Source organism: Ctenopharyngodon idella, chromosome 12 (genome assembly GCF_019924925.1).
Source record: "Ctenopharyngodon idella isolate HZGC_01 chromosome 12, HZGC01, whole genome shotgun sequence".
Taxonomy (NCBI): Eukaryota; Metazoa; Chordata; class Actinopteri; order Cypriniformes; family Xenocyprididae; genus Ctenopharyngodon; species Ctenopharyngodon idella.
In genome coordinates, this window is record NC_067231.1 from 29,224,747 (window position 1) to 29,252,595 (window position 27,849).

Sequence of the window (27,849 nt, forward strand, 5' to 3'; positions counted from 1 at the left end):
GGAGTTTTTGATTGTTGGTGACTTCATTTTCCCGGAAATACACGTCTGTCATGTTTTGTAAATAAGTACTGTTTACATGTATTTGCAGTCTTATGGTATTCTGTCTACAAAGGTAAAACTTGAATTTGTTTAAACGGTTTAGGTGCTGGAGGAATCCGGTGATTCATTAGTTTAGGAAGTTAATTTATTGGATATAAACTACAACCAGGCACAACACTCCACTGGTCAGTCTTCAGTACTTCAAAGTAAGTCGAATTAATCATTGAATGAATCGCTCGTTTTAGTTGTGTGCAATAGTGTCCTTGCTTTTCTAACGTTTACTGGAAATGATGCTTTTATTGCCAGCCTCATTATTACGTTTCGTTAATATCTGTCTTTTGTGTTCTTTCTTTGACCTTAAATGAAATCATTTGAAAGACACGCAAATGGCTTTAACACTTCTTTTGCAATTATTAATTCATCCCATTAATTGACTCTAATTATTCTTTAACAGGTACCTCTATTTAACTTCCATAATGTGGGATGTTGAGATCAGGGGCATGGCATCCTCTCATGCCATTATTGCCTCCTCCGTCTTCATGGCAACTGTGATGCCTGCTGTGTTTTTGGAAAACTTCTCCGTTTATGGGACCCACATGGTTTGGCTGTATTGTGTGGCTGGGTCTGTTGCTGTGGTCAACATTGCAGTGTTTTGGCTTCTTGGCATCAGCCCACCAACAAAGAAGAACACACTGAGCTTCAAGGTAGAGATGGGCAGAACATTCTCCAATGATATGCAAACATAACTGATGACTATATAGAATGAACATTAAAGTCGGCATGAAATGTGATAGACTTTTCTTCCCTATAGAGTGGTGCAGGGATGACGTCAACCTGGGAGACTAATTCGCTGTGGTTCCTTCAAGATTTTCCTGTGGGTTTTTATAATGGGTTTTTTTCAGTTTATGAGTAAAATAAGGTCTGTGGTAAACGATTCTTGGATGTTTTGTTCTACAACATAAATTACACACACACTCCAAACGTTCTTATCTAGGTACTTAATAGAAACATACTAAACATAACGGCTTCAAAATTTGCATTATCAGTATGGATGTGTGTAATTTATGTTGTAGAACAAAACGCCCAAGTATCATCAACTTATGTTTACCACAGACCTTATTTTACTCATAAACTGAAAAATCCATTATAAAACCCCATAGGAAAATCTTGAGGGAACCAGTGGTGAGTTAGTCTTCCGGGTTTTGATGTCATCCCTGCACCACTCTATTGTGACGTAAGTATATGAGTGAAACGGCTTCGCAAACAATAAAAAATGTAAGGCGGGACTTCATTTTGTCCTTCAGGAATTGATTGGATTGTTGTGTTTTGCTATTGCTGTGATCTTATGAGAGTGAGGATGTCCTGTCCTTGTGCCTAAAAACACATCAGAGAAGAGATGTCATTGCACTACAATATTCCATAAAAACAAGAGTTGTCCATTTTGATTTCATGGTCACTTGTTATTTCATTCACAGATCAACAGATTGTTCAGATCCTGTCTGTACTTTCTACTGTCATGCCTCTTTTTTCATACTGTGGTGGTAATGTACGGCGCACCTCTGCTTGAGTAAGCATTACAGTACATGTTTGTTTGTTTAGTGTCCAAAAATGTGAAATACCAGATGTATAAGTCACATATCATAATGCAGGTCTGCCCTGGAGACATTTTCTCTGGCCGTGCTGCTGTCGACCCTCACTACATTGAGATGTCTCTGCATACTGGGCCCTAATGTACAGGCGTGGATCCGGGTTTTCAGCAGAGATGGGTAAATGCAGGATAAACTGTCTACATGAACCACTTGAATCATTGCTTGCACCATTTATGGTGTGGAAGAGGCTTTGCTGAGCAGTTTGTGTTATTGCTTCAGATACAGCCTTTAGTGGCTGTAGTCCACTAGATGGAGACCTTGGCCAACTTTGACAAATGGTGCAACAGATCTCATAGAGTTTCACAGACAAGGGATTATTGTAGGATGAATGATATAAATATAAATCTATTGATATAAAATAAATGACGCAAAACCATTTCGAAATGGCAGTCGCATTGCCCCAATCCCCATTTATGAGCAACTAGAGTTGAGTGTGGCTTAATGCGTTTTCTTCTCTGCAGGGTGGGGCATGAGCTGGGTTTCTCATTTTGTAATTGTATATATTAGTGTTTAATGAATAAAATCATTAAAGCTACTCTGTATGTAACATTTTAGCTTAAATGAACTATAGCTTCACATTGACTGAGGTGTTTTGAAACCAGACCTCAGAATGTTTGTACTAACATTTAGTGATGTTCCAGTGGTATGACAGTCAGAGATACTGTGTTTATACAGCTGCAGTATCTCTGCTTAAGCACTGCAGGAAATTTGCCTCTCAGATGTGAATACGCAGTTGTGCACACTTTCTGTTTTCATCGAACATTCATAGTCCTTTTGTATCCTACATAACTACATTGTATACCAGCCAAAAAGCCTCATATTTTATAACCTACATACAGTATTTTAAACTAAATTTGTCAATTTCATTTTTTACCATTCAAAAGTTTAGGATTGGTAGGATTTTAATGTTTTTGAAATCTCATGCTCAAACCACTGTTTTCTATTTGAAAATATTTTAAAGGGTTAATTCACCCAAAAATGAAAATTCTGTCATTAATTACTCACACTCATGTCATTCCAAACCCGTAAGACCTTCGTTCATCTTCGGAACACAAATTAAGATATTTTTGATGAAATCCGAGAGCTTTTTGGCCTCCGATAGACTGCAACGTTATTACCACTTTCAAGGCCCAGAAAGGTAGTAAAGACATCGTTAAAATAGTCCATGTGACTACAGTGGTTCAACCTTAATGTTATGAAGTGATGAGAATACTTTTTGTGCGCAAAAAACAAACAAAAATGACTTTATTCAACAATTTCTTCTCTTCCATGTCAGTCTCGTATGCTGTTCATGTTGTAAACACAGTGCTGCGCTTCCAGGTTCTATATCAGAACGCCAACTCCGGATTGGCTAAAGTATTCTCGTCACTTCATAACATTAAGGTTAAACCACTGTAGTCATATGGACTATTTTAATGATGTCACTACCTTTCCGGGCCTTGAAAGTGGTAATAACGTTGCAGTCTGTCAGAGGTCAGAAAGCTCTTGGATTTCATCAAAAATATCTTATTTTGTGTTCCGAAGATGAACCAAAAGTTCAAAAGAACAGCATTTATTTGAAATAGAATGTTTTTGGGAATTTGGGTTTTTTTTTTTTTTTTTTGATCAATTTAATGCATGCTTGCTAAATAAGAAATTAGTAAGAAATTAATAAAGTATTAATTTCTTAAAAAAAAAAAAAAAAAAATACTGACCCCAAACTTTTGAATGGTATATTCATATGAACACTGATTCTTGTGAAACATTTGTGCTTTATTCATATTAATTTGTTAGCAATAGCAGCAGCGTTATGATCATTAAGCATGTGTGAATTTCAGGGCGATGTCAGTGTGGGACACCTCTCTTCAGATTACAACTGGCTGTAGTGTGATTGGGGCCTGGCTGGGAGCTTTCCCTATTCCTCTTGACTGGGACAGACCATGGCAGGTTAGTGTGATGACACTATTGCAAAAAGAAATGTAGCAATTAATGCACATGCTTCTAGCTCGAGACATGTTGCTCAAGCGGGTGATGCAGGTTTGAGTCCCAATGCATCTCTCTTCCCACCCCCCTCTCTTTGCATTTCTCTTCTTTTCTGTGACTCTCCATTATATCTGTCTAGTAAATCAAAAGCCAGTCAAAATTTTGTCGCTATAATACATAGTTATGCTCAGTGAAGAGAGCAGATTTCTGCCGTGGCAGCAGAATTGCAGGTTCCTTGTTTCAAAGCTTCTGCTCTTATTCTGTATCAAACTTCAGAAAGGAGGAACATGCCAGAGAAATGATTTTGCTTTGTATAAATATTATTTTGGTTTAGCTTTCCTTATGTTTTTGCTGTCTATTAATAAAATGTGTTTTTTCAAATTCATATTACTCTGTATGCCAAAAATCATCTATTTTTGTCCAACATGCCTTAAAATTATAGTTCACCCAAAAAGTAAAATTGTGTCATCAGTTCACACAGAACACGTTTTTGCTGTTAAAAACATGAGACGCAGGTCAGTGGAATGCAAAAAAAGTGCAAGATCTAGAGATCTAGTTTTTTTTTAAAAGTTGAACTTCTTTTAACTTGAGCGGCACGTTTTTAGAAAGCCGTGTCATGCAAAAGACCAGCAAATGGTTAAAGACGTCCATCTAGCAAGTTTACATTGAAAAACAATGGAAAAGTAGTGCAGTGGAATGAAAAAAACACTCTTCTTACTCAGTCCTTCCAAACCTGTGCCTTTCTTTCTTCTGCAGAACACAAAATGAGACTTTGATGAACTATATTTGTCTATATAATGAAAGTCAATGAGGTCCAATGTTGCTTTGGACTCCATTGACTTGGATTAAATGGGCAAAAACCATAAAAACATTTTTTTTTTTTTATCATGTGTATCATGTCCATTATATATCGATATCAAAGGACATTTATCTCAGTATTTCATTATACTAGTGATCAGTGTTAAATAGAAAACAAATGATGTGTAGTTAACACCGAGAGCCTTTAGACAACATAGACATTCCTCAACCAAGCATGCAGGACAGCCATATACAGGTTTTGTTGGGAATGAACCAATCTTCATGAAAAATTTAATGTTCTCAAAGCATAGAAGGACTGCACTGGTACTTCAATTATTCATGTGTTGTACAGACATTGATCAGAGGCCAGTGTTTGCCCTCGTTTTGCCCTCAAAATGTCACACTGAAGTCTCCCATGTGTGCTTTCTGACACTCTCTCTACACACAGATGTCTAGACGAGGCCAGAGGGATGAGACTGACTCATTATGGGAGTGAGGAGGGAGGGGAGTGGGGTTGGCGTAGTGATGATTCCTAAGCACATGATGATGGTATTGTGAGCTAATGAGAAACTCTGGGGTGGTTGAATCCAGATGCTTTTCTTTAGAGAAAGGAACTCATGACTCGTGACTTCTCAGTGCAATGACACTCTATATTGCAACCCGTATCATAGTCTTGAGATAATTGAATAATCAATCTTGCTGACGTTTTTTAATTCTGAGCCACTCTGCATATCTTCAGTCATTTAAAGACCAAGTATGAAGGGAAGAAATCTCACTCTGTAAAAAGACAATAGAGGACAAGAAAAGGATGGATAGTGTTTATCAAATATTTTGTTCCTATGTTTCATATATGTGTGTATTTTAAAATATTATACACTGTTCAAAAGTTTCAGGGTCAACTGGGGAAATTAATACTTCTATTTAAAAAGGATGCATTGAATTGATCAAAATTGAGAGTTCTATTTCAAATAAATGCTGTTCTTTTGAACTTTCTATACATAAAAGAATCACAAAAATATTTATGGTTTCCACAAAAAAATTAAGCAGCACTACTGTTTAACATTGATAATAAGAAATGTTTCTTGAGCACCAAATCAACATATCAGAAATGATTTCTGAAGGATCATGTGACACTGAAGACTGGAGTAATGATGCTTAAAATTCGGCTTTGCCATCACGGGAATAAATTACGTTTTAAAATATAATAAAATAGAAAAAAAAGTTATTTTAAATAGTAATAATATTTCACAATATTACTGTTTTACCATATTTTTTATTAAATGAATGCAGCCTTGGTGAGCATAAGAGACTTCTTTCAAAAACAAAAAAAATGTATTGACCTCACTTTTGAATGGTAGTGCATATATTTTCTGTCCGTATAATTAGTTAATAAATTATTATAACAGAAAAATTGCATATTTTAAAATATTTTATGTGCAAGACTGAAATAAGGTATTAAAAAGCTATAAGAAGAAACAAGACTTAAAAAAGACAAAATATTAGAAAAACTTTTTTTTATAGTCAGTAAGCATTTTGAGGCAAGTCATTAATTTTACATTTTGTATATCCACTGCACATTGGGCACCAACAGCAAGTTTTTAATCATGAATTATGTTCACTCATAAAACCATTGTGCCTTTTGATTTTTAGATTTGCATTCCATATATCTACTGTTTATAAAGGCTTTTTTTGTTGCTCACAATGTGCTGGAAGCTTTAAAGACCACTCAGACCACTCCACATATTTGCATGGACTGCAGGAAATTCATTAAAAAAAAAAAAAAAGGATCAAATAACATTTGAAATCACCTTGATCATATGAAGCAAAAATGCAAAGCAGTCGGCACAGACCTGAGAGGCAAGGCCACCAATACATTACACTCAAAACTTTGTTAAAAAAAGAAAGAGGAAGAAAGCAGTTTAAAATACAAAATTTGGTTGGTAAAACACCACAGTGATTCTGTAGAATTTGCAGTCAGTCACTTGTGCTCCCGCAATATGACAGTTTTGATCTCATTTTGTGGCTCCTCTGTGCAGGTTTGGCCCATTTCCTGTACCCTCGGGGCAACTACTGGATTTCTGACTGGCCTTGTCGCTGCCCCTGTCTGGATCCACTGGCATCGCAAACAGCTCACCTACAAGCTTAAGTGAGGAAACGAAGGACACAGGCCACCAGAAAAACGGACAGAGAAAAAGAACCAGGCTCGAGTCAAAAACGACTGTCCATCCCAGTGCGTGCTCCAAATCAAAGAAATGACTCTGAGGTCACATTTACAACAATAAAACTTTTTTTTTTTTTTTTTTTTTTTTTTTTTTGAGAATAGATATTTAATTTGTTGTATGCTCATAATGGCAGTATATTTATTTGAGAATTCCCCTCTTCCTTCTGTAAATAAAACCAGTACTGACTTGAGACATTTTGTAAAAAGCAACTGTTTTGCAACCCAAATTAAGATGCCGAGTTTCCCTTTTTGAAGTTGAATAAAGTCTTACTTCTGTAAATGACAGATGGGTTTGGTTGTGCTGTTTAGGCTTGTCTGAGTTTCGTACTCGTGCTCGCTGATCCAGACGCGGAAATACAGTTTGATTGTTCATTAGAAAGGGTGTCTCAGACATCTTTACATTTCTTTCATTGTCTATTCTCTGTGCTTGTATGTTCAGTAAGTCATGTTGTTGTTTTCCTAGTATTCCATCTCAGTGATTAGTGTTCTTGTGTCATTTCTCCCTGAAGAATGTATCTTTTTGTCATTCGCCCATAACTTGGACTGTACGGCACCATTGTTCATATTTCACTTGTAGGTGACTGCGTCCATTGGTTCTCCTTACTTTAGCTCAGAAGTCAGATTGTAATCTGGTTGGTTGTCAATTGGTCACCATCAGTTCTTGCTTTCTTTCACCTGGACGCCCCTGAGCTGGTGTATCATGTGATGAGGCAGCAGTTGATGCAGCGTGGGCCCAGTCTTCGCTTGAGCGCGCCTTTCTTAGGAGCCAGAATGGCTATAATGGCCTCGTCGAACACAGTTTTCAGACCTTTCTGTGTCAGTGCTGAGCATTCAACATAACAGCAGGCACCAATCTGGAAAGGCACAGAAGATGAGACACCTTTTTAGACATTCACTGATAAAATTTAGGACAATTAAATAAAATTTAGATAAAATTTTTTCACTTTCCCTTTGACCCATGACTTAGTTTTCTCAGTACAAAGTTTCAGTTTTATTTTAATCTTGAGAAATAGGAAGTATCCTTTTCCCTCACCTCCTTTGCTAGTTTCTGGCCCTGTTCTGTCACAATGGGCTTCTCCTTCACGTCGTTCAGCTTGGCAATAGTCTTGGGATCATCCCGCAGATCAATCTACAGCCAAAAAAGGAGAAGGAGAGAGAGAGAAAGTCACAGTTAAGCAGACCCAACGTGAGGGGTTAACTGTATAAGGATGGAAGATGAGATTCCATACGATAGAGTTTGTTTTTAGAGCAGAAGGCTCCAGGAAATTCAACCCAAGACCAGATGGTGGCAGTCTGCAGACTCCCCTTTCACCTAAAAAGTACCACCGCAGTTGTCTAGGAGGGTCTCTGCCTTCCCTGTTTCCAATTAAAATTCCACTTCATCCAAGTTTGACTTTTTGCCAGCTACTCTCCACAAAAAAACCTGCTCTCCATACATCCACTGAGGTATTACCAAAACCACTACAGAGAGTTGTACATCCTTCACATCTTCCATTTAGACACATTTAAAGGTTTCCTTTAAATATGCCAATGTTCATGGGCTGGTTGACAGCAAAAGTGAAGCTTTGTAGGATTCAGGGTAGGGCTGCATGATTTAGGAAAAAAAATCTAATTGCAATTTTTCTAAAAAAAAAAATCTGACTATAAAATAATTATTATTACTGTTGTTGTTGTTATAATAATCATAATAATAATAATAATAATAATAATAATAATAATAATAATAATTAGTATTAGTAGTAGTAGTAGTAGTAGTAGTTGTTGTTTTAGTACTTAATAAACAAAAAATACTTTGAGCATTTAAAGGGGACCTATTATGCAAAATTCACTTTTGCATGGTGTTTGGACATAAATGTGTGTTAGCAGTGTGTGTACACAACCACCCTATAATGATAAAAATTCAACTACTCCTTTTTTTTAATCCCCATAAATCATAAGCAGTGTCTCAGAACAAGCCGTTTACAAGTTCCTGGCAATGTGACGTCACATTAGCCACAGGCCCCGCCCATGAATGTTGAAAGACACTGCCGTTTTAACAAAGAACCACCCTGAGCGAGTTCACAGCGAGTTGTACACAGTCTGCCATTGCTGCGCTGATGAGAATGTCTCCCAAGCGTTTTAGGTGTTCTGTAGCTGGATGGATTAATCCACATAGCACTCTCAATTTACTCCCGAAATCTGAGCCGCTGAAGACGAGGTGGATTCATTTTGTTTTCGAAGAAAATGCTCCCTCAACTCTACTGAAATTTGTTTATGTCTGCACGAATCAATTCACACCGGACTTCTTTATGAACAAATGTCAATACAAAGGGACAATACAAAACAGGGCTTGTGCTAAAAATTTGTTACTCAAGGATAGATCAGTACAAACTGTTCATGATCCAGCTTACAGTCTCCAGAGTGATACTGGATACGGCAGTAATGAAGGTAAGAGCACTTTATTACAGTTCATCGGATTTGATTTACGGAAATAAAGTTTACCAGTTTATTAAGCACCACCAGAAAAGGCATAAGGTCTTTATATACTTGTTTACTGTAAGTTGTAACGAGTGTTTCTGTGTACTTTGCTATGTATGTTGATGATAATGCAAGGGAGGGAGCAGGAGAGGGAGAGAGAGAGGGAGAGGGAGAGGGAGAGGGAGAGAGAGAGAGAGAATGGATAATATTTTAATGTACACTTGCACTGTGTTTTATTAAGCTCTTAAAGAGATTTTCTAGAGTGAATACAGACGCTTCATATTTTGTAAAGTACAATAAACGTTATAAAACTCATCTGTAAACAAGCTTGTACTAATATAGTGGATAAAAACAAGACAATATAAGTTATAATTAAACTCAAACTAAATTATACCTGTTCTATCTCCATGTAGCATATATTCACAGTTGCTGACATTATAGTGCGTCCTGACTGACTCTTGACACCAGAGAATGAGCTCTTGAAGCTCCACCCTCTTAGGCCAAGCACAGCAGCTCATTTGCATTTAAAGGGCAGACACTGAAACGACACGTTTTTGCTCAACCCCAAAAAGTGGCAATTTTTACATGCTATAAAAAATTATCTGTGGGGTATTTTGAGCTATAACTTCACATACACACTCTAGGGACATCAGAGACTTATTTCACATCTTGTAGAAGGGGGCATAATAGGTCTCCTTTAAAGACTAATAATATAATTTAAGTTTACATTACAACTGTAAAATTATTTTGACAGAAAACCCATAAAGCTTCCATTTTGTTAATAAGTGTTTCTCATTACAAGTATGAGAAGATGGTTGCTGCATGTTGCACATTGAGCTGCCCATGTGTAAGAAAACAGTTCCATGCTTCACTGAAACATGCAGCACATATATTTATTTAATCAAATCATAGCCTTTGTCATTTGATACATCGCACTAAATCATATTGCGATTTCAGATTTCATTTTAATTATTTGTGCAGCCCAAGTTCAGGATTCTTGTTCCCGGGACTCTCTCTGGCCCCCTTTCTTATCGATTGCGCTGCATTTGTATTCATCTCACTTCTGTGGTCTGATTAAGACAGAATCCTTACACACAGCAATAAACATGACCTGACAGGACTAGGGCTGATATCAAACCCTCACTCTTAACGCACATACACAGGTTATAGTAATTACCAAACCACAAGCATAAGCCGTCTGAACAATTTCATTGACCATATCATGTCATGAACACTTGAATATCATGATTGAACCTTTTACGATAGCACACAAATCAATATGTTCAATCCATAATATTACCACAAACATAACCACACATCAGTTACAACCATAATGCATTCTCACAGATCATAAATATCTCTGAAGCATCAGTAATTCTGACAGGCAACATACTAGGGATGCACAATATATCATATAGATAATGAATGATTAATTGTGCATGCGTGTTTAGATTAAATTTTTACCATCCATTTTAACACTCACCTAAAGTTAATCTTTGAAAACAAATAATCTAATAACATTGTTAAATGTAATCATCAGCAAATCTCAAAAAGATATGCATTTTTTTATACTGTACATTTAGTGCTGGGTAGTAACTGATTACATGTAATCTGGATTATGTAATCAGATTCCAAAAATTAAGAACTTGTAATTAGATTATTTTACATTTTAAAATACTTGTAATCAGACTACAGTTACTTTCTAAAAAAAAAAAAAAAAAACCCTACTGCTTATAGATGGCCCATGGACTGTTGTCTGAACGTCTGATGCACACTTAACTGGAAACAGTTCAGGATTTTCAAAGTCGTCATCTGGTTGGTTGAATTCTACAGAATGTCAGAGAGACGTGTGTGTCGCGTTCTTTAATAGTCCGCCTGGAAACAAATGGCGTCACGCCAAACCCCCTCATCAAAAAAATAATGCCGCCGTGTTTACAACTGTGACAATGACTGCTTTCCAGGATCAACTAAACGCTGGTTTTTCAAAATTATGTGAAGTTCACGGTCTGTTATTGTAGGGACATCGACTTTACATTTTCACGCCCCTAAACATGACGCGGAACAAAACGAACTGTGATTGGTTGTGTTAGAGTCCAGACCTTCTGCCGTCAGTCTGAGGGTCTGGCTATGTAAGACTAGATATATATCCAAATTTGCCAAATTAGTTGGGACATATATCCACATTTGCATTGAAATAACAAAATCAAACACTTTATACTTGCTATATAGTATATGATCGCTTTACATAAGTGTACTGCAAGTATGCAAATAAAGTTGATTATTTTCTTAATTATTTAATCAGACTGCCAAAAATTAAGAATTATTTATTAGACACATTTATGGTTAAGATGATAACCTGACACCAATATAGCAACACTGTAGGCATACTAGTGTTCCGAATAATTTTATGCACTGTTTTACATATAATTACCAAAAGTAGGCAGTATACAGAATAATAATAAAGTGTGTGTACCTGAGTGCCAATGAGCAGGTAAGGGACGTTGGGCGCGTACTCCTGCAGCTCAGGGACCCACTCCTCTCTTACGTTCTGGAAGCTGGCCGGATTCACCACGGAGAAGCAAATGAGGAAGACATCTGTCATGGGGTAGGACAGGGGTCGCAGGCGATCATAGTCCTCCTGTCAGACCAGAAGACACTGGGTAAAAACAAGTACAGAGCCTTCTACTGATAAGTAAACAATGGTTTAAAAAAAAAAAAAAAAAAAAAAGCATTAAGAATGCACTCAAAAGCTCAGAAACATTTACTAAATTAAAATACCTTAATATGAGTTTGCTTTGAATAAAGTGTAATTTCCTTCTCCACAAATCTTAACTAATAGCATTCACCACTATATTGAATCACTGTCCACAAACGCTCTGCAATGGAACATTATCAGCAATCACTTAAGCAGCAACCAGAAATTACACTGACCCTAATGATCGAGCAGAGATTAATATGATTTAGATTATGACTCGTGACCCATAAATCCATATTTCACTCAACAGCATTTCCTCCATCTCCTCATTCGTCCTCTAAAGCAGCACAGAGGCATCGACATGTCCTCTGGAAACCAGAAACCCCAGACACTACAACAGATAAGCCTGGATTTACTGGGGACATGTGACTGATATTTTTGGGAGCTTGTTTTTTCCAACGTGTGTTTGTGTCTCTCCACATGCAGTGTGTGTGTATTGGTATGCAATCATCCATGGTTATTCTTTCTAACGAGAGTGTGTCTAAACTATAACAGCATGTGCCTCTGGCCATGCGTTGCAGTACAAACATTTCATTTGCAACAGGATCCACTCAGGAACAGTCCTGGGTTTCCAGGAATGAAACCTCAGAAATGTGGAGCCGGAGTCTCTGAGCTTCAGAGCTTAATTTACCGTGACGTCTCTCATCTAGGAGCACCTTTGCATCTGAACCGCGAGGGACGTTACTAACATCTGCTGACTGAAGATTGTGAGTGAAAAAGTACTACTGCAAGTTTGTGTAACTTGGAGTCCTGATGCTCTTCAGGGTTGCATAAGCCTTTATGTGTGGTCACATTAGAGAAATTTCAGTGAAATTTTGTGGGCAAAAAAAAAAAAAAAAAAAAACCTTTCACTGTCTTTTGTCAATAGCATAGGGGTTTAATATGGAAGCTTGTTTCCACCATGAAATAAAAAATAAAAAAGGTAATTACAACTTTTTATCTCACAATTCTGACTTTTTTTCCCCCTCGCAATTGCGAGATATAAAGTCAGAATTGTGAGTTAAAGTCAGAAATGCGAGATATAAACTCGCAATTGCTTGTTATGTGCAATTGTGAGCGAAAAAGACACTTTTTTTCCCCTCACAATTGCGAGTTTATATCTCACAATTATGACTTTATAACTTGCAATTGCATGTTATAAAGTCAGATAAACAATTCTGTGAAAAAGTTGGAATTGTGAGTTTATATTTCGCAATTCTGAGAAAAAAAGTCAGAATTGTGAGATATAAAGTCAGAACTGTGTGATAAAAACTTTATATCTCACAATTCTGACTTTATATCATGCAATTCTGACTTTATAACTCGCAATTGTGAGTTTATATCTCGCAGTTCTGAGGAAAAAAAAGAGTCAGAATTGTGAGATAAAAAGTCGCAATTACCTTTTTAATTTTTTTTAATTTAGTGGAAGAAACAAGCTTCCATAGTATAAAGCACAACTGACACAGAAGTCACTTTCAAATCAAGCAGCTTTCTGTTGGTCAGTGTGGTGAATTTGTGGGACCAACTTGAACACAAGCGAAATCTGTGTGGGCAATGTTTTTGCCCTCATGTCATACTCCAGATAGCATGAATTCCTATTAGAATTACTGGATTTCACCCACAAAATGTCACTGGACAGTGGTAAATTTGACATCAGCTTTGGGTTGCTGTAGGACACTGGGAAAGCTCACTGTTAGCGACTTCAAATACGCACACACACAACACAGCCAGACAGTCGCTCATTCATCAAAAAGATTGGCGAGCGATATAAACCTTCTGTTTTTACTTGCAACTGTCAATGTTTCAAGGCTAAATGTTCCGTTCTGTGGCTGAGATATGAACCTGCGATATATAACCTTAAGAATTACAGCCGAAACGGTTTGCTTCTGCTGTTGGGAGATCATCCTGTCCCTGCCACATGACAAATCAGGATTTGTTGCAACAACCTGACAAAACAAAGTTGAGCAGGTGCATCTGTGGTGTAAGTGAGACTGTTGTGTGAGTGTGTGTTGCCCCTGTGGGCTGACTGCGTTATAAATACACTTCACTGCCCATCCTCTGGCCTGTTCAAACATTCTACAGGGGGCAGGGTGGGAGGGATGGTATTATTTACAGCTGCCCTTTGCCAAAACTGAATGTAGAATAAGCCAACACATCATCCACCCACGTCTCCTGCATATCTCCTGCTACCACCAGAGAACACACATTTAACACAAGTTTATGTCCATGTTGAGAGTCGCTAATGAAATGTAGTGATTCTACCAACTTAAAAGGTGAAATTTGTAATTTTCAAGCCACTAAAAAGAACTGCATTCTTTTTGTTCAAAAGGCCCAATCTGGTTGAAGATGACAGAGCTGGATCAAACAATGGTGTGAGGTTGGGGCGGTACTACCTGCTGTCCAAACAATGGCAGAAGGGTGGAAATTTATTATTTTTACAATTACAAAGCCTGTTCCTGCTGGAGAGAATGGGGAGTAGCAAGGAAATATGAATCTGTGTTAGTTTATTTGTCATTTGCACAAGGTACACCGGGATTGAAATGCTTATGACAAGGGTCAGGGTCACAGAAACAATGTACAACAGTGGTTCCCAACCCTGGTCCTGAAATACCCCCAACTATGCATTAATCAAAAACTCCTGATTCAACTCATCAGCTTGTTAGTAAAGACTACAAGACCTCAGATGGGTGTGTCAGGTTAGAGAGACATTCAAAATGTGCAGTGTTGGGTGTACTCCAGGACCAGGGTTGGGAACAACTGATGTACAATATGATAACAGAGAAACAAAACAGGCATATATGAGGACGGACACACACACACACACACACACACACACACACACACACACACACACACACACACACACACACGGGCTGTCGATTTAACACACTAATTTAATTCATTAGGTTATGAGAAAAAATTACTTGTTAAAATTATTAATTTAACGCACCTGCCCCGCACCAGACCTACGTAGTTCATCTTACATTTCATTCAGTTGATTGGTGATGAACATGAAGCAGGGCAACTCACTGCGTGATGAAGCCTAAGAAGTGTAGTTAGAATGGCCCTAAAATTCAAGATATCAGGGCAAAAATGCCCCTGAATAAGTTTGTCTCATATTTATGATATAGTTAAGCAATATCACACGAGTAATGAGAGCAATATCACTTGAGTGCTGTTTTTGTCCCAAATAGCACGAGTGCAAATGTGATATTGATTTTATACAACAGTTCAATAAATAAGAAGTTAATATTGTGTTATATTTTAGACACAATATTGTCAGCTTTTTCCTCAACTTTCAACAAAAACATTACATATAAAGCCAGAGCAGAACTGTTGTGCATCTCCGTGCAACACACAGCGGTGCTTCATTTCTGAATGAATCCGTGTTTTGAGCGAATCGATCGGGTGAACCAATGATTCAAAAGCCCATTCATAAAGAGAGCCATTTACTTCCTTCCTGAATGAATTAGTAATTTATTTGATTCGTTCAAATGGCTAACTCAATGACTTCCTCATTTAGACATTTATCGCCACTTACTGGCAGTTTTAGTTTCTTATTTAGAGTACAATGTCATTTTTTTTTTTTTTTTTTTTTTTCATATTTCCATATTAATAAAAAACCCATGCATAGTGTAAATGTATAGTTCACCAAAAGATGAAAATTCTGTCATCATTTACTCACCCTCAACCTAAAATCTTATGTGCAATAAAGTCTATGTTGAATTAAATAAAATATTTTTTTTCTAAAGCTACATTTTGTAATTTCTATTTGACGCTTTACTCATTTAACACAATAATGACTTTAAATTATCTTATCCCCGTTCCTCTTCTTCCTAATTAACTGACAGAAACACTGACTTTGAATTCTTGCACCCAGGAACAATAAAAAGTCGAAACCATTGTGACAAAGTTTGCCAAGAAGTATTTCCTACTCAAGCAAGGTGGTTTTTGACTCTGGTCAAGCCTATCTTAACAGAGTGGTGCAGTGATGACATCAAAACCTGAAAGACTAATTCACCACTGGTTCCCCTCGAGATTTTCCTATGGGGTAGGCAGCCAAGTTTTATTGAAAGCCCATTTTGTCAGTGGTGAATTACCCCTTTAACTAAAACTGGCTACATAAAAATACAATAATAACAGTTCTGTCAGGACCACTATCATCAAAGATGATTAACAATTAGCATACAATTTGGAATGGTGGTATGGTTCCATTCTGGGCAAGAACTCCCTCCCTATCCATGCAGCCTAGCATGGATAAGAGCAGGGAGTGCAGTGATAACCCCCCTAGGGTAAACAGAACAGAACCAACATAAGTGTATTGCCGATATCATTAACGTTCTTAATGACAGTAATTTAATGTGACAACATAAATCAAGATAAATGACAGTCTGATTTGAAGAGGAATATCAGAAGGCCAAGTCCTGACTGTGGACGAGAGGTGGAGCTGGGGATGGAGGAGGGTAATTAGCTCCTAAGCAATGCGATAAAGCTGCTGATAATACTGAATGGACATACACACATATATACATATATACATATATATTAGGGATGCTGTGGTAGGCATTGTATGTCTATAGGTAGATGTGGATCAGATGAGAATCAGCTGATGCGAGCATGACTGACGTGACCTGCCAGAACTAACGCTACGCTTGATTCTATAACACCACTGATAGACTCATGAGAGGACAGCTAAAACATTAAAATGTCAACCAAAAAAAAAAAAAAAAAAACACAGTCATTTCATCATTTTAGCAGCAGATGTGCTTGGAAGACACTGACAATAATGGGGTTCTAGATGGGGTGCTAGAACTATCGTTTGCCCCAAGACACACGTCACTTCCACATTCTCCTATTCCAATGGAAGTCTATGGGAGTGTTGCAACAGTCTTTTTCAACGGCTCAGGTTTGACAGTAGTAGAACTAGACTGAAACTATAGCTTGGCAAGCTATAAGCTAATTTTGAGTAGTTTTCACTATATTGGTTCCTACTGTAGCATCAAGAGTCAGTTGAGCTAAAACAGGCTGCTGGTTTGTAATTAAGCTAAAATACATTTTGATTGTTGCCAGTAAAAACCAGTTGATAAAACAGGTTTTTATATTAGTGCCTCATTCCCTTGAAAACGCCCTGTGACGGCTTATCATGATCCAGAGCTTGTTAATAATGAAATATGTGACATTTCTGGGGAAACCATATGTGTTTGCGTGTGTTTGCTTGCGTGTGTGTGTGTTTGCTTGCGTGTGTGTGTGTTTGCTTGCGTGTGTGTGTGTGTGCGCTTGCGTGTGTGTGTGTGTGCTTGCGTGTGTGTGTGCGTGCTTGCGTGTGTGTGTGCGTGCTTGCGTGTGTGTGTGTGTGCTTGCGTGTGTGTGTGTGTGCTTGCGTGTGTGTGTGCTTGCGTGTGTGTGTGCTTGCGTGTGTGTGTGTGTGTGTGTATACCTGTGTGTACGTGAGCGCCCTGCTCTTTTAAGAGCAGAGGGAAATGGATTGAAAAAAAGCAAGACAGCAGTCTAATGCAGTGAACCTGGAAACACCCTTTTCTGCTGCCTGCTGATGTTATTACCATACAGCTCTCCCTCCAGCTGATACCACTGACAACAGACAGCCTCTGAATGCACGCATTACTCCTAGAGTATGAACACAGTGACAATACAGTCAATTGTGCACAGCTTCTCCTCCACACATAGTACTGTATAAGACAACTCCTGCTTCTGTCCCTTTTCTATTCTTTGCTTCTTACAAAAGCAAATATCTGATATGCGATGGAGGAGGATGTTTGTTATCTGTACTGAGATGCCTAGTCACTGTCCTTACACACACACACACATATATATTATATATATATATATATATATATATATATATATATATATACACATACACACACACACACACACACACACACACACCTTCAACCAGACACACACACTCAGTTTAAAATACATTTTTTGTGTTGGAGTTAGGGTTGCAAAATAAGAGACACCCATTCAACACCCCCCCATATATATATACACATACTACTGTATATATTGTATAATATATGTTTCATATACAGCGCATCAGTCAGAATTTGTAGCAATATATTCTATACTGTTCTGTGTTCCAGCCGTACAGTGTTGACTGTGTCTGGTTTTATTGCAGCACAATTTACTACACTGGGCTAATAAAGCAAGAATCCATCCATCACTCAGAGTGCAATTGCCTTGCCCTTTTCTCTTCCCTCAACCCTTGTCTTTCAGATCAGATTCTGATCTGTCTATACAGTGCTGCTGTAAGATTCCCACAGTCACACAGATGAGTTGAGAGAGTGAGAGAGACCAATATTGTAGAGAGAAAGAAAGTGTTTTTACACTGCTGTTCCTATGAAACATTTATCTCCAGAGCCCCTCTGCTCTCCATTTACTGCATGTATGCACGTCTTCCTGTACTCCAAATTCAATCAGATGTATGTGTGTGAGTGAGAGATACATTCTGAGGTCCATCTTTGTCTGTCAATCTTCTGTATAAGTATGTGTGTTATGTTTATCTGCATGGATTTGCTGTGGTGAAATAAGTGGGTCAATCTGCAGTTGATAGTCTCTTTGCTGTTAGCACCTCATTTCTTACATAAGACAACAAGAATCCGAGGGAGAGAACGAAAAATCAGCAAGCTAAAATTACCCACAAGGCCCACTTATGCAAGTTGAAGAAGAATAGAAGTGGGAATGTAATGGCTGGGTGATTTTCTACAGAAAGTTTTATATTCAGAATATATTTAGCAGGAAGGGGACTTGAGGATGGGAAGGAGATGAAGAAAGATAGAAAGAGGCTCCTGTGCCGTTATCCAAAGAGAATAATTCATGGCTATGTTTACTCAGGCGATGCAGATTAATTGAAGCTTGCTGTGCGATGCAGTGAATAAACACACACACAGGCAGATTACTCAGCACAGATGAAGCTCAGTCAGGTCTTTCCTTTCACACTTCCTCCACGAGTTGAATCAGACTCTGGGCAGATGCTTTATAGGTGGCTTTCTGCACCTGGGACAACCACCAAGTAAAAAAAAAAAAACTTGAGCTAGGAGCAAATGTGGTCTGTAGGGATACATATATATCCCTATATATATCAGTGAACTTATTGGTATCAGTCTGCTGCTTCGATCCAGAATGTGGCAGAATGCTTGGTCTCAATCCATTGGCTCCCTGTAACTTCCACCATCAAATTCAAGGATCTGACCTGGCATTAATGACTGACTCTGGGGCTGTATTCTCCTACAGGACTACGCTCCCTCCTCTGAGGTCAGAGAGTGAGTCACGCCTGGTGGTACCATCACAATAAACGCACACACTCATTTACAAGAACCTTCACTCTCTGTACCGCTGTGGTGGAATGCTTCAAACCTTTACCTGATCGTCTAAGACCATAAAAATCTTTAAGAAATAGCCACTTCTGAGAGCAATTATTTCATAACGATTATGAATTATCCTTTTCTCTTTCTGTCTTTCATTGCACTACTGCTGTAGCGTTTATACTGCTGTGATTTATTGAAATTCCAACCCAGGCTTAAATGGAAAAACATGCCTCTACCTAAAACGTACCTATAGATACATTCCACTGCAGTTTCCAGCTGAAATTAACACTACAGGCAACAGAAACAACTTTATTCCTTTTCACACAAATTATGATATCAGAGGCAGATTATTGATTAATAAAGACTTATTTTCATGCACTTGTTTGCATAATACCATTTTATGACCTCAAAATGCTTGTACCATAGTGGATAATATGTAAACAAATACATTTTGAAATTTGCATCACATAGCCAGCTTCATATGTAGAGCTTTTTCTGACTTGATCGGTAGCTCAGCATTGCATTTTTCGTTTGTGGAGCGCTCAGGTACGAGTCCTGTGAAACATAAGTCATGATAAAAGAGCTCAAAGACTTCTAGAAGCAAGCTAAAATGGCATGGTTTACTCAGCAAACACATTTTTTTATCTCATGTTTGCTTTGTTAACAATCAGTTAGGTTAAGGGTAGGGTTTAATGTAGGTGCGCGCTATGTTATTTTCTCACGCCATAGAGAATTAACCATTTAGCACCATTCACCGGACATTTCATTTCCCAACTGCCACAATACGTACAAAAAGTTGCCAGATTCACGTTCATCAGTTTCGAATAAAACTGAATGTGGTTTTAGCCCCATTTACTGGATATTTAATTTTGAAAACATGCAGGAAGCAACTTAATATCATTTTGCAGTAATGCTGCCTCATTTCCAATGAGCACGGGCTGTAAAATTTGGTTTTCAGTGTTGTTATTGTTAACTAATACAGCTGACTCTCAAAGACCACACTGCTTCAACAACACAATCATGCAGGTTTGTACTGTACAACATTGGGAAGATCAGGCCCTTCCTTCTAAGCATGCAACAACTTCCCGTCCAGGCCCTTGTCATTTCCAGGCTGGACTATAGCATGTGCAATCAAACCTCTTCAAATGATTCAGAACGCAGCAGCTCAACAAGTCTTCAACAAACCCTAGAGAGCCCACGTCACACCGTTTATCTCTCTGCACTGGCTTCTGGTTATGGCTCACATCAAGTTCAATACATTGGTGCTTGCCTACAGGATGGGCATGGGCTCCGAACTCTCTCTCTCTCTCTCTCTCTCTCACAAGTCTACAAGCCCTCCAGGAGCCTGTGGTCAGGAAATGAGCGGTGACTCGTGGTACCATCACAGAAAGGCATCCCTCCCTATTCTAGCTCGTACTATCCTGAAAGTTGGCTGAAACTTTGGATTACTTGCACTTCTCGTGTTTATTGCCTCTTTTAAGATGAATCGCTTTTTGCATTCCTCAATTGTAAGTCATTTTGGATAAAGTGGCTAAATGAATAAATGTACTGAAGCTATTAAAAATCTTTTTTATTGTTTTGGAAGAAAAAGGAAGTTCCAACTCTTAAATTATGGCTGACAGAATTGTCAGGTACACTACATCTGGAGAGAATTAGATATACCCTAATAGACAAGACTGTTATTTGAAAAAATGTGGTCCCCTTTTATTTCCTTTTTGCAAACTTGTGATTAATATGTTTATCATGCCTACATTACCATTGGATAGCACTTATGGGTTGAGTTTTTTGGGTGGGGGAAAATTTATTTATATTTTCTGTTAAACTATTACCTCTATGACTATTTGTTTGTGATTTTTTTTCCCTTCTTCTTTTTCTTCTTTTTTATGCCTATTTGTTAGAATTTAAGTTTTGTTTGCATTTAAAAAAAAAAAAAAAAAAAAAAAGTCTAATTACAATTAACTTGCTGTTAAAATTTCTAATAAAATATTTAAATGCAAAAATCTTATTTATTAAAATAAATCTGAAATAAAATATACATATTAGATGAAAAACTTAAACGAAAATGTTGCTTTTGCAACTAAATGAAAATACTAAGTTGAAGGACTAAACTTCAAGTACTAAAACAGAAATAAAAATAAATTAGGTAAATGGAAATATTTTTAAATGCAAGCACATAGAATGAATAAAACTTAAACTAATATTAAAATGAAAACTGAAAACAAAAATAAAAGCCAATAATTCAAAATATGAATAAATACTAGTATACAACTAAAATAACACTGCAGTACTGCTAATATTGCTGTATAATAAACTTCTTGTGCATTTCCTTGTTTGGATAAAAGTGTCTGCTAAACGATAACCAGTTATCAGTCCCAACATAAAAGTAATTATCATAAGCCAAAGTTTCATTCAGTCTGCGATTTGTGTGCTTTTTCAGTCCTGTCTTGACTAATAAAAGACATAAATATGTGTGCGTTTTTGTGTGGCTCAAACTCAATGTCCTTCTTTCATTCCAGAAATAGACTCCAGTAAGAATTCAAAGCACTTGCGAATAAAAGGAACATGTTATGTGAGCACTTCAAAAATATAAAAAAAATCTTATGGTTTAAAATCCCTTCTAGTTATCTGGCTGGTCACGACATAGACTGAGCCCCAGAAAGGGCAAAAGGCATTCGGGTACACCGGGGTGGGAGGGTTTCCTGGATTGAAAAAGCAAAGCAAACTGCAGCTGTGCTTCACATCTGGGGCCCAGTTCCCTTTCTGAGGCTTATTAAGAACCAGTCAACTCAAAGCCCTGATAAAACATCACCTTAGTGAAGAAAGAAAAAGGTGAAGGACTGAGAGTAGAGGACAAAAGGTCAGGATTAGATGGCTGAGATGGAGCTGTGAGACAGATGCCAACATCTGAGAGTTTGCCCCTTTACTGACACTAGCCAGCTTACTCTCTGACTCCTCCTGAGGCAATTAGCATGTCAGGACCAATCAGACGGAGATCCTGTGAAGACAACCAACTGACATGTATCTGCTTATGAGCCAAGCGACGCCCTCCTTCTTAGCAACCACAGGCTTGAAACTATTTTTAACAGATAAAATAGAACAAACACCTGCCTATACTTCCAATATTGATACCATTTATTCACTGCATAAAGTGTACCAGAAAACCCTCTGTCCTTTCTCTGCTTTCAGTGAGGTTTAAAATCACATGGCTACGGAGCACACACTCATTAACACACATGTCTGAGAAGGGCAAGTCACCCTTTGTCATACAAAGGGAATTCTGATGAGGTCTTTTATCTTGTCAATGCAGAAGGGAATGTTTATGGAATATATAAATTGGAATATTGCAGTCAAGTGCACAATAATACTGCTGGAAAAATGTAATTATAGATTTGAGATGTTTAAGGCCAATTCACACTGCACCGACAGACGCCGACAGTCACCAGATTACAGTACGTCACTTCCAAGACCCAACAAACGGCAAATGAATGGGCGAAAACAAGAGCCGACCAACAGCGACAAAATCCGATGAAGTTCCTGTTGCCGTCTGTCGATGTAGTGTGAACTGGCTTTGAAAATACAAACAGCTAAATAGTTTGGTCTTTGGACAATATTCCAAAGCAACGGATCATTAAAAACCTATCAAACATTTCAGGTTCAAAGTACTAAAAGACAAACACAAACTATTTTTTTTTTTTTTTTTTTACTGGTCCCAAAGTACATGACAGTTTTAGTGCAATGTAATGTGGATGTGATCAGTGAAGGTTCTGATCTTTCTTCACGCGTGTGTGTGTGTGTGTGTGTGTACTAAACGGTGTTTTTTTTTTTTTAAATTAAAAAAAAATGCAGACAGTTTTCTGTGATGGGTAGGTTTAGGGGTAGGGGTAGGGGTAGTGTAGGGAGATAGAATGTACAGTTTGTACAGTATAAAAACCATTACGTCTATGGAGAGTCCTCGTAAACCACATATACAAGTGTGTGTGTGTGTGTGTAGCTCAATCAATCCTGGACATGAGGAGACATGATTTATTAGGCCCTATTATTTTAAAAATTAATAAAGTTTTATGAATTCAATTGATTAGACATAGATTGAGTATTAAAATTTAATTAAACCACTAAATTTGGGAAAAATTTCATAGAGCACTATAAATCATCATAAAAGCAGTCCATATGACTCATGCACTACAAAGTCATGACAAGTTTGTGTGAGGGACAGACTGAAATTTAAAGAAACACTCCACTTTTTTTGAAAATAGGCTCATTTTCCAACTCCCCTAGAGTTAAACAGTTGAGTTTTACCATTTTCGAATCCATTCAGCCGATCTCTGGGTCTGGCGGTACCACTTTTAGCATAGCTTAGCATAGTTCATTGAATCCGATTAGACCGTTAGCATCTCGCTTAAAACTGACCAAAGAGTTTCAATATTTTTCCTATTTAAAACTTGACTCTTCTGTAGTTACATCGTGTACTAAGACCGACGGAAAATGAAAAGTTGAGATTTTCTAGGTCGATATGGCTAGGAACTATACTCTCATTCTGGCGTAATAATCAAGGAACTTTGCTGCTGTACCATGGGTGCAGCAGAGGCGCAATGATATTACGCAGCGCGTTTTTAAGCGAGATGCTAACGGTCTAATCAGATTCAATGAACTATGCTAAGCTATGCTAAAAGTGGTACCGCCAGACCCGGAAATCGGCTGAATGGATTCGAAAACGGTAAAACTCAACTGTTTAACTCTAGGGGAGTTGGAAAATGAGCCTATTTTCAAAAAAAGTGGAGTGTTCCTTTAAATTATTAACTCAAAATCCTGCTTGAAAGCAATGATCACCGTACACCATTTCATTGTATAGAATAAATAAGCTTGGCTTGTGGCACCATAAACATTTTCTTTTGTATTCGATTTCGAAAGACAGATTAAATGATTTTCATTTTTGGGTGAAGTGCTTCTTTAAATCGGTCCTACCACACTGAACAAAGCTTTAAATTTAACCCTCTTTCCTGTTCTTCAGCTAAATGAATCCTCTTGATCAAGTGATCAGTCATGGTTTCTGTACGGTACTAACTGGTGCCAGCTGTGGAGAGAGACTGGACGTAGGGAGGGTTTTCTGTGTTTGAACTGCTTCAAAACTAAACCCCACCGCTTGGCCCTCATTGACACTTCTACACATCTGGCCCACCACTCACATTTTTTCGTCTTTTTAAATGACGACGCTCAATGGGAAAAAAGCCAACCGTGTCAGATGCACTAGGCCAGTATGTTTAAGAACTAAGAGCTTCAAAGTGGATTCTACCTCATGGATTTGGTATGTCCTGGCAATAATTTTGTCTGTTTCATGATCACGATTAAAATAGCATGAAAAATAAGAGGATTTAGTTTTCTATATCACATCTGAATGAAACTATACTAACACTACACTACGCACACTAATCGTACATGGCAAAAACACTCTGTCGTCTTTATTGCAACCGCATGGAATGTTAATTGAAATCAGCCATCTTCAACTGTTCAAACGAAACAGTCTGATGCTTATTTGGTTGTAGAAGGGCAAAGAGAGTTTCACTAGACATGGAATCTATAGTATAAATAAATCATTCATCAGAGATCAAAGACTATGAACGCAGACAGATATTCAGCTTTCAGACTTTTTTAACAGTTCAAGCCCATGCCGCATCTGAATTATTGGCCCTGGGCGAGAAGGCATCAGGCTCAGAGTTTAATCTACATTTACAGCTATGTGCTTGATCGATTCATGCATACCGACACATATAGTGCACATATTGTGGAAACGATCTCAATAGACAGTCTGACATACAACACATATACTTAAAAGTTAAAATCTAGATGTGGCTGCATTCGAATATGCCTACTTCCCTATTACTGTATATATATATTAGGCAAAAAAAAAAAACAGTATGGGAAAAGAGTAGTGTGTCAGCATTATTCATAAAATAGTAGTAAAACAGTACCCATGTGGCCTACTACTTCCGGCGAGATTCTAAAGTGTGCATCCAATAGAAACTTTACTATGCCATGAGGCCACAGAAGAGGCTTTGTGAATGGCAGTGAAGTGCAGCTGATGCAGGTCACATGACAATGACAACATGATGAATATAATACATCTGGACACACATTCACACTATATAAAACCTATTTTTATGAAGTAATTGCTTATTCAAAAGGACTACATAGTACACAGAGAGTATGAGATTTCGGCACAGCCTTTGCCTTTCAGGTTACAGGTTTTAAACTTTCTATTTATACTGCTAAACCTCCAGATACTGTTCAAAGGCCATATGGCAACTTCAGATCTTCTTTCATGATCACTTTCAACATTAAAACACAAAAACAGAGAAAGTAAAGATTTTAGATTGATGTTGCACTCCCACTGCTTCACATGTTGATCTTTCCTCTGAGAGACGCCAGTGTGTACTCACCTGTTGAGTTTGGCAGAGGCTTGGTGATCAAAGGGACCGTTCGCTCAAAAATGAAAAATCTGTAATCTAACCCTCACACTCATTTTGTTCCAAAACCATATGACTTTCTTTTGTGAAACACAAAAAGAGACATTAAGGCACAATTTTTGGCACCGACAGCCTTTCATTGCATCTTTTTCTATATAACGAAAGTGAACGGTGACTGAGACGGTCAGCCTGCCTGACATCATCTTTTTTGTTCCATAAAAGAAATTAAGTCATACGGGTTTGGAACGACATGAGGGTGAGTAAATGATGACAGAATTTTCATTTCTGGATGAATGATCCCTTTAAATCAGACGCATACGATGCCAAAAAGACTCTGAATGGATCTGAACAGGCCACCATGTACTTTGCCTGTATTGATCAAGTTACTATTGCTAATGAAAAAGCCTCAGGCCAAAGAGAGAAAAATGGTTTAACCCTACCTGACCTGCAGTGTCATACAGCCCCAGCAGGTACTGTTTTCCCCCAACGGTCACACTCACTGAAAACAAAATAAATTATCATTTTAAATATGATTAAAGATCATTTTAAATAGGATTTAAGACTCAAAATAGCATATGATTAAATACACTATCATTTTGATTAATAAAAAGGCTGTTGGTCATGTTTTAGTTATTTTTGAACAAGTAAAAGAAGAATGCAAATTGATATTCATTTCTGATCAGGTGAAAGAGGGATGCAATTTTGTTTTATGTATTTATGATCAAGTGAAAGTACTCGATTTGGTTGCATTTATTTCTGTTCAGGTGAAAGAGGAATGCGATTTTGTTTTATTTATTTCTCATCAAGTGAAAGTGGCACTCAATTTGGTTTTATTTATTTCTGTTCAAATGAAAAGGGTGATGAATCGTGCCATAAGGATGCTGATGTGCACCAGTTGCATCCTCAGCCCACAGGTGGTTTCCATTATAGAAACACAAGCGCGACACAATGCAAGTGACTTCGAGGTCTTGTAAATACCACTAAATAAATGTTAAATACATTTATACATCAAACACACACTGAAATATTGATGTTCATTATGTCGCAGTAACACGCTGGTATATTTACCTGCATAATGATCAAAGACAGTGGGAACATATTCCTCTGGAAAGGCGTCGTTGGCATAGCTCATCAGCAGACAAGTTTTTCCAACGGCGCCGTCGCCGACGACCACGCATTTCAACATGATGCTGCCGGTTCCGTTTGCCATGACGATAATAAAACACTTGAATTCACCATCTTCATCTGCTAGAGATATATCCCGCTTTATTCGAGCTCCCTTCAGGCGTCACCACCAGCAGCAGCGCCGCGCTCGGTCTGCAAAAACAGCTGAAATGCCATTTCCTCCACCCCGCTTCACAAATTTGGCATTGAGTGAGGTGTTCCCCCTTTAAATACTGGCACACGCCGAGCGTGTGCCGCTCCCGCGAGATGGAAGCCAGTGATAAACTTCGCGTTGTAAAGACATTAACCTGAAAAGCGCGTGCACAACACTATACGCCCTCTCTCTGCTGTCCCACTTTTCCTACTTTCCAACCCCAGTATCACCTCCTCTGACTCTTGAGCCCAACGCGGATTGACTTGCGACATAGGCGGGGTAATAACTCTGGATCAAGGGATCAACTATAAAGATTGGTTATTATGTCTGAATCAACCAGCCATGATTAAACAAATACCAGCCTGCATCTTGTGGATCAGACAGAGACTAATTCAACATTAAAAGGGCATGAAGTTCAGGAACATTTGAAAATACTTTTGAAAATACCTCAGAAAATGATGATTTATTGGTATTTTCCAAACATATGTGGGCTCAAATAACACATTTGCAGTAATACAGTAGGCCTATTTGTACGGACTCACTTCTTAATACTTTTTAGGCCATTTCACTCACTGTCACTCCCCTATCCTCTCAGTCTCATTTGTCTGTATCCCTCATGATCAAAACGATTTAAAGGTTAAATTATTGTGATTTAGGCTAAATATGAAATAAACTGCTTTTATTCACTGCTGTAAAAACATGACAGCTGTTTGCTGCGTAATGTTTTAACAGTGTATTTATAATGACAGAAATTTACAATCTTTAAAGAAACATGGACTTCACTAGGCCTATAACTTGCTTTCATTTGGTAAAACGGATTTTTATTAGCTAGCAGTTGGTATTCTTCTTTATAAGTTTATACGTTGTTGCTATCACAAGCAA

At 37.8% G+C, this 27,849-nt stretch overlaps 2 protein-coding genes across 2 annotated transcripts; one reads left to right on the top strand and one right to left on the bottom strand.

Annotated features, from left to right (window-relative positions):
- The first annotated feature begins 9 nt into the window (after window positions 1-9).
- Window positions 10-6,952, top strand: LOC127523657 (phosphatidylinositol-glycan biosynthesis class F protein-like). The gene is made up of 6 exons (XM_051914630.1): window positions 10-245; window positions 494-743; window positions 1,515-1,606; window positions 1,689-1,805; window positions 3,506-3,614; window positions 6,485-6,952. The coding sequence occupies exons 2-6, from the start codon at window positions 516-518 to the stop codon at window positions 6,596-6,598; spliced, it is 660 nt and encodes a 219-aa protein (XP_051770590.1). The 5' UTR covers window positions 10-245; window positions 494-515; the 3' UTR covers window positions 6,599-6,952.
- LOC127523659 (rho-related GTP-binding protein RhoQ) lies at window positions 5,948-27,232 on the bottom strand. Its single transcript, XM_051914631.1, has 5 exons — window positions 26,718-27,232; window positions 26,090-26,148; window positions 11,600-11,764; window positions 7,703-7,798; window positions 5,948-7,523 (listed from the first exon to the last, which is right to left on the bottom strand). The coding sequence occupies exons 1-5, from the start codon at window positions 26,857-26,859 to the stop codon at window positions 7,368-7,370; spliced, it is 618 nt and encodes a 205-aa protein (XP_051770591.1). The 5' UTR covers window positions 26,860-27,232; the 3' UTR covers window positions 5,948-7,367.
- Window positions 27,233-27,849: the final 617 nt, after the last annotated feature.